Source organism: Puccinia triticina, chromosome 1A (genome assembly GCF_026914185.1).
Source record: "Puccinia triticina chromosome 1A, complete sequence".
NCBI lineage: Eukaryota > Fungi > Basidiomycota > Pucciniomycetes > Pucciniales > Pucciniaceae > Puccinia > Puccinia triticina.
This window is the reverse complement of record NC_070558.1, coordinates 5518168-5530899: the sequence shown is the minus strand read 5'-3', so window position 1 is coordinate 5530899 and position 12732 is coordinate 5518168. Positions and strand designations below refer to the sequence as shown.

Genomic DNA, 12732 nt, shown 5'->3' with positions numbered 1-12732 from the left:
GGCAGTCCAAGTCGAACATGCAGCGGATAAAGCTGCAAGCTCCTGCGGATGTGTTGGGAGATGGCTGGCAATTCTCAGCCCGACTGGCGGACGAGCTGGGGTGTGCTGGCTTATAATGAACAGTTGGCTCTCCGCCCTCTTGCTCTCCATCTCCTCTTTGTTCTTGCACACCCATCCGAGCCTCTCGTTTCAAAACCACCTGCCTAAACCATGTCGCCCATAAGTCTCGACCACTTGTCGATAAAGCTAGAGAATCTCAAGCTCTCTTTTGTGCGACCCCAAGCCTTCTACGAGACTTCTTCATCGGCCAACCCAACAACGCCTCTTATCACAGCCAAGACCGTGTTCATCCTAGTAGACATCATCGTCGTCGCCATCATCTCGCTTCTCATCCTACTCGGATATCTCCTTTATCGTCGGCAACTCAAGCGCAAAGAGAAATTCACCCGGGCCTGCGAGACGACCGAGCCGAAGATGGCTGCTGAATCCAACCGCACAGGTCAGTCTCTTCGGCTTCCTTTCCCTGTTTTTTTTTCTGTAAAGCTTGTACTCATAGTCACGGTTCTTGGTCCAGCTTTGATGGATAACCATTCCGCATGCGCGTCGACGACCTCAACGAAGGAAGAATCAACACACACAATCTAAAACTACCAGAGAGCGGAACATCCAGCTTACAGACCGGCGAAATGCGCGCACTCCGATCGGTCACCCTCGTTCTTTGCCTGCTGGCTGTTTCCAAAAAAGGGTGCATACAGCTTATCCGCCAACCCGCCCGATTCCTTACCATCTCTCTCGTTTTTCCCATGTGACCCTTGCACCATAACATTTCTACTACTAGTACCATTGCCCTCTTATTTTGATGTACTCCAGCTAGAAGAACCAACCATACTATTGAATGTTTGATCTAGACAGCGGTATTTTGTGACAAAGCAGCAGATCAGCTTCTCATCCACCAGAGTCTCAGATCAAATAACACGTCATATGAGCTTGGCAGGGAGAGCAATCTGATCCATTATTTTGCATACAACTCGGGGTGAGTAGCCGGGATCGAGGAAGAAGGGGTGGCCAAAAAGGAGCCGGCGCGATGCAGATTGTTGGCGGGAGAGGCATATCTACAAAAACCCCCCGCGTTTTCCCAGTGATCGCGACATCCTCACATCCAACGCAAGCTTGTTCAGTGCGAGAATGAGAAGCCATTCTCAAGCCGGCCTGCAGAATGCCGACGGTGACAAACCCAGCGGAAAGCCATATGTTTGGACGGGGTGAGGGGCGGGCGGATGCCCGGCCGACTCGGCTGGCAAAAGATCCAGCCGAGTGCGGCTCGTAGGAGAGGAGAGATCCGCTGGAGGTTCTGGATCCGGGCCACACTTGCCTCTTTCTTTTCCTGTTCCACTCCTTTTTTTCTCTTTTGCTTGCTTGTAGTTTCTTTGAAGAGTCTTCGGCCGCGGGGTGCTGAGCTTAGCTTTAGTGAAGTGCCTGGCCGGTCTCCGGTGAGAGCAGGCCATCTGCGCCCCACGCCCCGCATCCAGTATCCTAAGAGACGCAAGCCCGCCAGGGCGGGTGTTGGGGCGTTGGAGGAACCACGCGGAGCCTTGATGAATGGATTGTACCTGGCGAGGCAGGTCTCGAACACCCCTGATGAGCGGGGCGTCTGCAGGGCCTTGTGGCGGACAGCAAAGCGACGGACTGGTCCGGCCGGCTGCCATGTGAGGACGGGCGTCTGTGTGTGGGCTGCTGGGTGGCGCTCCCCTCGTGCCAGTGCCGAGGAAGCCGATGCCGCTAGTGCGCGCTAGTGCCGTACTCTTCCGCAACGAAACTTGCCGCGCTCTGGGAGTGTGTGGACTGGGCTTTGGTTCCCTTGGTCTCTCTGCGCTCTGTCGCTCGCGGTCTGGGCTGTATGCAGGTGGGTTCTTCGCAGAGTCCAGACTGAACTGTTTCCACGCCCAGCCCACACTTTGTGGGGTCCATAATGAGTACTATACATGCGCCCATGTTGGTGTTACGGCGAGGGGGGTCCCCCGGGTGGCAGCCCGGTCTCCCCCGGGCCCAGTGGAGTCCCGCTGGGTCGATTGCCAGTCGTTCTGTTTGCTGCTGTTTACTTTGATTTTTTTTTTTTGATTTTTTTTTTTTTGCGATCAGGATGTTCAAGCTCGCCGGACGGAAGAAGACGAGCTCGACAGCCTCCGCTCGGACGGCCGACCCGCCGGGCAGCCAGCCCCGCCAGCAGCATGTCTCCGAGACCTACCCGCCGCCGATCCCCCACCGCCACTCGCCCCCGGGCCAGCAGCAGTACTCCTCGCTCGGCATCCGCCACGCCGCGCTCCGGCCGGGCAGTCTGCACGAGCTCGCCCTCTCCGACTCGCCCTCGGCCACCACCACCGACTTCCCCCATCTCCTAGCCGACGCCGGCCCCACCCCGGCCCCCAGCAGCGCACCGTCATCCGCCCGGCACAGGCCCGACCCTGCCCAGAAGCCCGCCCCGCTCTCCTCCTCCTCCGCCGCCTCCTCCGTCTCCTCCCGCGCCTCCTCCACCACCACCGACTCCGCGGACCCCTCCGCGCTCTCCCTCACAAGCCTCACCCCCACCTCCGCCTCCCAGACCGCCCCCAAACACCTCCTCCACAGCTGGCCCCACCAGGCCGACGCCGACACCCCCACGCCCGCCAACTCGAGTGCCGCCGGGATCCCCAGGGTGCTCTCCGGCGACGAGCGCCCCGTGGACCCTCCTGCCGGCTCGACTCCTGCGCCCCGCCTGGCCAACGGCAGACACGCCCCCTCTGAGGGTACGTAGCTGGCATGACGTCATCTCCTCTCTCTGCTGCCTGACGCCTGTCCCCCACCCACCCCGCAGGGCCCCCGATCCCCGTCCGCCCCCGGGCTGCCTCCTACCACACCTCGCCCTCGACCGAGCGGCGCGCGCAGGCCCGCCCGCCGCTGCCCCCGCTTCCCCCGGGCAGCCAGCCGGGGACCCCGCACAGCTCGCTCGACTCGCTCGCCTCCGCCGCGGCGTCCGTCCGGCCGGCGTCGACCCGGAAGAAGAACACCCGCAAGACCACCGCCCGCCACCCGCCCGCCGCGGCGACCCCCGCGTTCGGCATCGCAAGCGCCCTCGCCCTCTCCGGCGCATCCCTCGCCCCGCACTCCACGCCCTTCAACCTCCCCGGGAACATGCACCAGTCCTCCTCCGCCGCCTCCGTCTACAACCTCGCCGCCGCCCCCGCCAGGTCGCCCGACGAGAAGGACGACCGCTCCGTCCACACCACCGACTCGCGCGCCTACAACCTCTTCAACGCCCTCGACGACCAGCTCGGCACCGGCTATGCCGTCGCCAGCCGCAAGCGGAACGTCGACTTCCATGCCGTCTTCAAGTCGATCCCCGAGGACGACTATCTCATCGAAGGTCCGTCCCCTTTCCTTGCCCCTCTTTGCTTGAAACAGCCGATGCTCAGCCTCCTGGGCCTCGCCCCCCTCCAGACTACGGGTGCGCATTGCAGAGAGACATCCTCGTCCAAGGACGCCTGTACATCTCCGAACAGCATCTATGCTTCAACGCCAACATCTTCGGCTGGGTGACCACCGTCAGTCTCCTCTCTCTCTCCACCTCTCCTCCCAGCTGCTCATTGACCCTGTCCGTGTTCTTCTAGCTCGTCATCCCGTTTTCGGATGTGGTCACCGTGGAGAAGCGGATGACGGCGCTGATCATCCCGAATGCGATCCAAGTGAACACAACCCAGAGCCGGGTAAGAATCCCCTCCCTCATGCCACTTGCGTCTCGAACTGACCAGAGTGTGAGCAGCACACCTTTGCGTCCTTTCTGTCAAGAGATGCAACCTACGACCTGATGAGCTCCATCTGGACCATCGCCCGGCCCCCCGGGACGGCCCCGACGCACGGGCTGACGCTCGACGTGACCGTGCCGGCAATCGAGGACTTCAGCGACGGACCGAAGCCCGCGGTGCCCGCCTCCTCCGACTTCTCCTCCTCCTCCTCCTCCTCCGACCCGCCCCCAAAGATCGACCACCCCCCCACCCAGTGTCAGTGCGCGCCCGACGAGCATTACAAGGAACTCATCTGGGACGCCACCTACCCCACCTCGCCCGAGAAGCTGTATAATATCCTGTTCCAGTCCGATTTCTTGAAGGATTTCTGGGTCAATGAGGAGCATCTCACCGGTCAGTTCGAGCGTCCCATGCCATGCTGGTTGGGGGTCAAAGCTGACCAGATGAGAGCGTAGAGATCGAGGTGGGCGACTGGACGACCTCCCCGGAAGCCAAGTACCCCTCGCGTAACGTCTCCTACATCCGCCCCGTCACGGCTCCCGTGGGCCCCAAGACGATCAAGTGTCTGGTGGTTGACGAGCACCGGGCACTCGACTTCGACCAATACGTCTCCCTGCTCACCACCGTCCGCACCCCCGACGCCCCCGCCGGCGGATCCTTCTGCGTCCGCACCCTTACTTGCATCTCCTGGGGCCCCAATAACTCGTCCAGATGGCACGTCACCGCCGCCGTCGAATGGACCAAGGTCAACCGGTTCCTCAAATGTATGCAACCCCTCTCATCTTTTGTCTCTCTGTGTGTGTGTTTCTGATGGGCGTGTTTGGATGTGTGGACAGCGATCATCGAGAGCTCGGCGATCAGTGGCCAGAAGGCCTACCAAGTCGGCGTCGACCAAGCGCTGCGCAAGCACATCCAGCTGAGCCAGCCGACCCCGGAGCCACCTCTGGGTGCTGGCGGGGGGGTGCCGGAAGCGGCGGTGGCGGCGGCGGTCCGGGCGCCGCCGGCTGGACCGCATCCGGGTGGAGGCGCGTCGTCGAAGGCGCGCCCGACGAGCAGACTGGCCGCCGCCACGCCCCGGCCCGGCCCCGGCCCGGCAGCAGCAGGCCCTGGCCCGCTCGGATGGCTGCCCGCGGGGATCGCCGAGCTGTCCTGGCCGATGCGCGCCTCCATCGGCCTCGTCGTCCTGCTCCTGCTCGCCAACCTCGTCTCCTTCCGCGCCCCCCCTCCCCTCCCCCCCCCTCCCTCCCGTCCACGCAGGCGCAGGGGGAGACGGGGACGGCTATGCCCGGCTCTCCAGCGACGTCGCGTTGACCGTCAAGCAGGCCCTCCACGAGTACTTCCGCGACCACCCCCCGCTGCTCCGTCCGCCCGCTGAACGCCGCGTCGACGAGGCCCCCAGAGCCGACGACGCGGGCCAGGAGGCCGGGGCGCCGGCCACCGACCCCCACGCCGAGATCGCCCAGATCGAGGCCCTCCTCCAGTCCCTCGAGGCCCGCATCCGCAGGGTCAGACTCTCCTTGGTCGCCGACGCCCCCGGCCCTCCTTGACCCCCCTCCCCCTTGGCCCGCGCTCCTCCCTCGTCTCGCCCTTCTGTGCCCCGTCCCGTCGTCCTGTATGTGTCTTTAAGGATCCGTCTTCTGCCGTCCTGTGTATGTCTCTCTGCCTCTCCTCCCCCGCACCCACCCCCGGGCTGCCCGGGCCTGTCTCTCTATGTCCCCAGTTCCCCCTCAGCGCAGCTTGTCTCTTCCTCTCTCTCTCTCTCAATGTACGTTTTTTTAAGGGCGCGGTGGCCGGCGTGGCTCTGTGCGCACCAGGGCTTCCTGGACAGGCTCGGCTCGCGCGCTTGCTGGGTGTGGGGCGTGTATGTGGATGCGTGAGATGGGCGGACGCGGGGGGCTGGGCCAGCGGGGTGGTGTGTCCACGAGAGCGCTTTGCCTGGGACGCGGAGCGACGGCGGGGCCCTTGCTCGGCGGACACGTGCAGACGAGGAGGCTCGGCGGAGCACTGGTTGTGCTCCCGATCGCCGCGCCACGCCCTCAATCACCCTGCACAAAAAAAATCTGCGGCCATGCAGGTGGCATGCAGGATACTCAAGCCACACTGCCTTTGGAAGAGCATTCACATTTGGTTAGTAGGTTTCCAGGGCTGGTAAGCCTGTGTTTGTGGGCTGGTTAGATGAGTGTGGCTATTTCTGGTTGGCTGATGCATTTGTGGGGTCAGCTTCAGGCTAAAGTACTGGTGTCAGAAATGTCTTGGCCTGAGGAGCCTGAGGTTAGCCTGGACCAATGTGATTGCCAGCTGGGCCAAGTTGCCCAAAATCCTCAAATGCTGAATGGATCAGTGGTTTGGTTGGCTCGGTGAGTGTGGATTGGAGCTTGGGCTGAGTCAAACCTTGGGTGAGGCTGGGGTAACACCACAAGCTTCCTCACTAATTTACACTCCCCTACACTACAAGGAAAAGTCAAGCAACAACAGTTGACATGTGAGAACTCTAAGCAAGCTGGTGAGGGAACTTGAACCCTTGTCATTGGTTGCCTTTGGCCAAGCTTCAATGCACAGTCACTGTGCATGATGCACATGTTGAACTTACACTCCAAGGGTCCATTTTCACCCCGCTGCGGCACACTGGTGGATGTGGAGTAATGAGATGACCATAGCAGTGAAACCTAACTTAATGTATTGGATGTATATAGACTTCTCATATCTACACTGTGTGTTTTCCTTCATCCAATAACATTGTTTCATTTCTTGTCGCACTCATATCCAATCCCTCCTTCTTGTATTGACACCAGGTTTGCACTCAAGCGCTCAGGTTGTCTACTAACATCTGTGGTTGGAAAACCAAAGGTTTGAAAGAGTATGGAGAACTAAGAGTTTGATTGCTTAATTAGACTACAATGTGACACTCATAACTTAGCAAACAACTTGATTAATTTACCTAAGAGAAGTCAACAAGCCGCTCTCTACTGAGATAGAAAATAGAAATAAGAAGTGAATATTGGAGAGCAATGCTCCTAATCAATTGATTTGGCAGAGGCCTTAAGCGCTTTTTCTGTCGGTCTGCTTTGGTTTGGCAAAACGGCACAAGAGACAAGCTATATTATCTGTGTAGTAACAGTGTTCTCTTGTCAGCTCATGTATAGTTTCCAGCTAGCCTAATGATCTTTTGTCCTTACCCATGTTTTCTCCTGTGATTTTTTGTGGATTTGGTTCAGACAATCTCTTCCTCCTTGACTTTGTCTAGGGGAAATTAGATGCTGCATTAGCTAGTCATCCTATCATCTCAGTTAAGAACTAACAGCCAGTTCACCTTTGGTGTTGTTTGTTATTCTGTCCCTGAGTGATCATTGATTGGGCTCTGCCACTGATCTAAGCTTGCGTATTGCGGGGGAATCACTGTCAAGCACTGTGAATGCATTGTCAGTATTTTCATCCTTTCCCCACAGCTTGGTCTGCGGAAAAGGTTTGCTGAGCTTACCATTTTCCACAGCGGGTTTAGATCCCAGTGTCTTTCTCAATTTATGAGATCAACACTATTCACCTAGGTGTGAATTCTCACAAGGTTTGCACTCAAGCACTCAGGATGTTAGTCCCAAGGCTTTCTGCTAAAACCCATGGTTGGAAAACCAAAGTCCTGTTGTTCATCAGCACAGACTGTGCAAAAAAACTGCTGTTTGCTTGAGCAGAGCTAGAATGGAATTTACACAGGAGTATGTCCCATTTCAACTAGTGGCACTTGCTTGACTTTTTCTTTTAGTGCTTGTCAGCCTTAGAGTCAACACAGTTGACCTAAAACTGCCTTTTATCTCCATTTTATACCTAAATGTGTTTATATCTTTTTAACCTTAGAACATAAGGATGTTTTGACTTCAGATTCTGATTTCTCATGCAATTTTGACCCTAGTGTTCACTTATCACTTTCCAATATCTCTACTCCTTCATAGAGTTTGTGGTTTGTGACACACATGCGCAGCAGCGCTGTGCAGTCGCGCCTAAGCGCTCCAAACCACATGATCTCCCATGCAGCTGGAGGATCCACAGACTTCAGACACCCAGAACCACACCCCCAGATAGCCCAGGATCACCACCAAAGAGGATACCACGCTCCCAGTATACCTACCGTCACAGGCTCCTAGGATATTGACAGTAAGTATCACTCTTTCACTGAACCTTGACTATCTCAGAGGTAAAACTCTGTGTCTCTTGATTTCTCTCTCTTTTTGCTTACTTTTGCCCAATCTTTGATCACGGGTCTGCACCTATCTTGACTTCATCAACCAAAGGATTCTGCTGCATCATATCCTTCTTTTTCTGTGGTTTTTGTAAGAAACAAACCACATAGGTTTCCCTTTAAAGAACCTTAAATATCCAGAAGGAAGCTAAAAAATTGTGGCTGGATTAAACTTGTCTAATCCAGGAGCCCTCCATGTTTCTTTGGTGAGAGGAGTTGCCAGGGAGGCTACTGCCAATGGGCAGCCAGTGGTGATGCCTTGCCAACGGCAGCATGTGCTCATCCAATTACCTACCTGTGTTTTTTTAGTTGTACATATTTTTTTTAGCCCTTTGTGCAAATCAACAACCATATTCATTTATGATTGTTTAGGCTACATTCAGGTTCACCTAATTTCACCAATCCTTTGTGATAGGTTTACTGAGCTGATTTCACCAATCCTTTTGGATAGATTGACCTTCACGTACGGGGGGATGTCCCACACCCAGCCAGAAGCGCATTGGTACCTTTATTGAATGGTGTTGTTCGAAGCGTTTGATCAACGGCGTTCCCAGTAGTGTACGTTCATGGCTGAGCAAGACGTAGCCGTTGTGAGGGTTGATGAGTGAATTCATTAGTTGATCGGCCTTCTCCCCAACATACTTGTCGGGTGCATTTTTCAACAAATATACGAGTGTCGCTATCGCGACTAATCTGGTTTCACTAGATACGTCTCCGGCTGATTCTCTCGAGAAGATTTCTTTGATGGTTGGGTTCAGTTTTTCGATGATAGATTCCGGTTGACGGGAATGGATGGCGGATCCTAGAGAGCTTAACCTTGGTTCACTCATTAACAGCGCTTTGAGAGGTCCCCATTCACCTGCACAATAACCAGTACATTATAAAACATCACTTGAATCACGATGATAGCTCTACTTTGTTTTCTGGGGTGTCACCGTGTATTTGGGATGACTCACGAAGTGGCTTACTGAACCTGTGATAGGGGTGTTTGAGTTCTGAAAGTTTTTTTACGTATTGAAATAAGACTTGAGTGACTAAATGCCAGCGAAAAAAAATGTTTGTAAAAGCATACCATGAATCCATGGTTCCCATGTACTCTCGCGATTGTAGAGTCTGGGTTCCTCTGGCAGAAGGCGTTTCACCGTTTCACTCAAGTTCCTCATGAAAAGTGTATTGCGGAGCCGGAGAGTTTGAAGACCGAAAATGATTGGAATAGAATTCTTCCCGAATCTGCAGCCATCGCGGGCAATCACTGCATCGGCGAGTGCGTCGCACCATTCCACTAGATCTTTGCAAGACATGGAATTGGGGCTCAGAAGCCAGTGTAACACTTTGTGGAAAAGTTCAGTTGGGGGTATTTTGCGTTGAACAAACAGAGTTTTGAAAGCGGATATTGCTTCTTTATGAGGCAGGTTCAGGACTTGAGGACAGGAAAGCAAGTTGATCAAATTATAAGCAGGAGATCCCTTCAAGATTCAAGCCCAGTAAGAACATACATGAGCTTGAAGAAGTGGCTGCCGCCATTGATTCGGCCGGCGGGGTGTGAGGGAGCCAAATTTTTGTTTCGGGTAGTACGAACGCGTAAGTGTCGGTGATGAGCTGGCCAATCAACACAAAAACAACGAGGTAATGACGGAGCGACATGTCTACTCGGAATATTTCAGGGCTGCAGGGCAGGTGGGGTGGGTGTGTCATTAGAAGCGGCATGGGATCCTTTGTATATCATGATGTTCCTAAAAAGTAACTCGATACATAATATAAGCCAGGTCCACGGGTCGGGCAAACAGCATCCCAATGCAACTGTCAAGCATGTTTTATCTTGACCTGAAACGTGGATTTCGCTGCGTAGAAGGAGATTGTGAATGATATCCTGTCTGTCTTGCTGTTTGGAGAGTTGAATTTCTTTGATACCAAAGAAGAAAACGATCATGCTGGTGTTGTTTACCAACAAGCAGCAAACTACGGAACCCCCCACGCAACATTACCTTGCCCCCCCAGGACTTGGCGCATCCCGCACATCCCACCTCTTGCCGCCATTCTTGTTGCCAGCAAGAGTCGCGAGACCAGAAGACTTATCAGCCCACCCGAAACTCACAGTATCCCAGTCCAACTAGCGCCATGGAGGCCCCAAGGTCTGCGGATACCTCTCATGGATCACTCCCGTCTGGCAGTCCAGTATCTCCCAACGAGCCCGTGTACAAGTATGCTTCGGCGTCCTCCAGTGAGGCCTCTCCCCGTGCAGAATAGTATGTTGATTTTTTTTCTATTTCCGAATGGGCCACTCCTTGCTTGCTTGTGAGCCTCGAGTTGAGAAATATTCGCTGCAAATAACTCATTGCCTGTTTGATCCACCCGCAGCACCTATTCTTTGAAGATCGTACAACAGCCCATACATTCCCGCATTGTAGGAAGTGGAGACAAGGCCGATCGGTGAGTATTGGTTTTATTATTCACCATTTGTTGAGTTGGATTGGCTTGCTGACTTGTGCCTCTCTCTCGATTGGACGATAAATTTACTGATTGGCTATTTCCTGTCTGGAAATCCATCATTAGTCGACCCCTCGATCCTCCGCCGGTCTTGAAGTTCGAGGTGACGCAGTCTGCGAACGCGAGTCAGTCGAGTGTAGACCTCACTTTACTACGCTCGCCGTACTTCATGTGCTACTGCACTTTCTGTGAAGCCACTGCACCCTACAAAGAACTCTACGGGATTCCACATACAAATAAGTCGTACATGGTCGGCAGTATCGTCTCTTCCATGTTCCAGCTTCGGGCGGGCAAAAAGACCAGCGGAATAACCGAGGGACATTACTTTGTCTTTCACGACGTAGGAGTACGCGTTGAGGGAGCCTATCGCTTCAAGTTCAGTGTGTCAGTCAATGTTTCTTTTTTCTTCACCGCCAGAGGCTTCGGTCTGTTCCGAAGGTTCATGTTTTTCAGCAAGCACTTGATGACTAAAGCCCCATCATTTTTGTGTACAGATACGAAATCGTGGACCGTAAGGTCTATCTTTGCAAATCGACCATGAGCGAAAAATTTCGAGTCTATCCTGCCAAGAGCTTCCCGGGCATGGATACGTCGACCGACATCTCGAACCTGTTCGCTTCCCAAGGCATGAGGATGAGGGTGAGAACCAAGAACCTCAACGTGCCCGTCTTAAACGAGAATTTCAAGGCAGTGGCGGCTGGTTCGAAAAAGACACAACGCAAGAGAAGGATATCCGACGACGATAGTGAGAAGGCCATCTCCCCACGACATCCAGTCCAACCTCCCCAGCTGGCGAGTGACAACCAACCTCACTTTTACCCGTTCCCGCCCGCCATTAAATCTCTGTCCCCTCCTCAAATCTGTCCAAGGCTGGAAGGAAACAGGAAAAAAATGAAGCTTCCTTCTGTGGAAGGGTTTCTAAAGGGCGAGAAACCCGAATCGGTCTCACGAAACTCTCTTTGGTTAAAAGATCCGCCAAGCAGATAATCTTCTCCACCATCCCTCTCTTCTCATTCTTGCCGGCACGGTTGTCTCAAAACATGATACTCGAGAGCAGTAGACCGTCAATCTCGATCCATTCTAGTACTACACGAACCAATCATCGTGTTGAGACCCCGCCCTCCACTTGATTATCTTGTCTAGATTGTACAATCTTTGCCTCGACACATGGGCCTTCACATGTAAATACAAGAATGGCTCAAATTATAGCAAGATATGATACCAATCTACCTAATTTATGTCTCTTGACTCTGTCGATATCCAAACCACTATGCTCTGTTCTGGAATCATCTTCTACATATGTCTTATGCTTCCTTGTAAAATAGTACTACATCGTTGAAGGTGATTATACAAAACAAATCTTTGATAAACAAAATCCTTTGAGCTTATCATTATTGAGAGGAAACAGTCAAAAGAGAGAATCACAGCAGATGCTTATCACAAACAGCAATATAAAACAACAGTCTGCCTGGTCAAATTCCTCTCAACATAAAATGTCCAAACTCCTTGGTAAGCGTTCACAAAGATACAGGAGGAAAATAATTAGTACTGAGGACTCGTGATCAGCTTTCAATTCTCTCCAGAACCAACTGGTCTTCACACTGTTGACTTGAAGATTAAGATTGTCTTGTGCATCACATTCATGATATTACCAATGGCCTGAGTTAGATCAGGGGATAAACATGCCCTTGTGAAGTTGCAAATGCACATGCATGCCCTAACTGAAGGCAAATCCCCAACTTGGTGCACCCTGGTAAAGCCCAGGCTTGTGTGAAGGGCAAGCATCCAAAGGAGTGACTTGCAACTAAGATGTAAAATCTGGCCTGGGCCCTGAGGCTAGAAGCTGGGGACCTTTCTGTGAGGAACCATTTACCAACAAATCCACCCCTCCAAAATAGACCCTCTGGCTGGTTTGCTTATAAGCCGAGAGGCCAAAATTTCCCCAGTCATTATGTCATCTACCCATTTGCCTTCTGCATTATCATTTTCCCATAGTGGATCCACAATAATAATATCCTTGAAAAAAATCATCAGGACATCCATAAATTTGCCTCTGTATCTAGCTCAACAAAGCCTCCCAAGAACTTCCTGGCAAGAACCATGTGCAGATTACATGTGAGAATTATACCCAATAAAAGGGGCTCACACATGAAGATATGAGGTTGAGGTATATATTTCTATATTTCTTGTTTCTGAACTCCATTTCTCATGATGGCAACAAGCCTGCTCAGGGAA

The 12732-nt window shown here is 53.5% G+C and overlaps 5 protein-coding genes across 5 annotated transcripts; 3 read left to right on the top strand and 2 right to left on the bottom strand.

Moving 5' to 3' along the window:
• Positions 1-210: 210 nt before the first annotated feature.
• On the top strand, positions 211-645 carry PtA15_1A619 (uncharacterized protein; the record flags this gene model as incomplete). The annotated part of the gene is made up of 2 exons (XM_053165665.1): positions 211-499; positions 575-645. 2 exons carry the CDS (start codon positions 211-213, stop codon positions 643-645), a joined length of 360 nt encoding a protein of 119 aa, XP_053016834.1.
• Positions 646-1174: 529 nt separating this feature from the next.
• Positions 1175-1706, bottom strand: PtA15_1A618 (uncharacterized protein; the record flags this gene model as incomplete). Its single annotated transcript, XM_053165664.1, has 2 exons — positions 1175-1635; positions 1688-1706. 2 exons carry the CDS (start codon positions 1704-1706, stop codon positions 1175-1177), a joined length of 480 nt encoding a protein of 159 aa, XP_053016833.1.
• A 434-nt stretch (positions 1707-2140) lies between these two features.
• PtA15_1A617 (uncharacterized protein) lies at positions 2141-5326 on the top strand (the record flags this gene model as incomplete). Its single annotated transcript, XM_053165663.1, has 10 exons — positions 2141-2436; positions 2575-2783; positions 2852-3008; positions 3225-3400; positions 3475-3578; positions 3645-3740; positions 3797-4172; positions 4235-4543; positions 4616-4726; positions 5037-5326. The coding sequence occupies 10 exons, from the start codon at positions 2141-2143 to the stop codon at positions 5324-5326; spliced, it is 2124 nt and encodes a 707-aa protein (XP_053016832.1).
• Positions 5327-8441: 3115 nt separating this feature from the next.
• Positions 8442-9654, bottom strand: PtA15_1A616 (uncharacterized protein; the record flags this gene model as incomplete). Its single annotated transcript, XM_053165662.1, has 4 exons — positions 8442-8869; positions 8967-9005; positions 9083-9430; positions 9507-9654. The coding sequence occupies 4 exons, from the start codon at positions 9652-9654 to the stop codon at positions 8442-8444; spliced, it is 963 nt and encodes a 320-aa protein (XP_053016831.1).
• Positions 9655-10128: 474 nt separating this feature from the next.
• Positions 10129-11484, top strand: PtA15_1A615 (uncharacterized protein; the record flags this gene model as incomplete). The annotated part of the gene is made up of 4 exons (XM_053165661.1): positions 10129-10256; positions 10369-10440; positions 10564-10881; positions 10992-11484. The coding sequence occupies 4 exons, from the start codon at positions 10129-10131 to the stop codon at positions 11482-11484; spliced, it is 1011 nt and encodes a 336-aa protein (XP_053016830.1).
• Positions 11485-12732: the final 1248 nt, after the last annotated feature.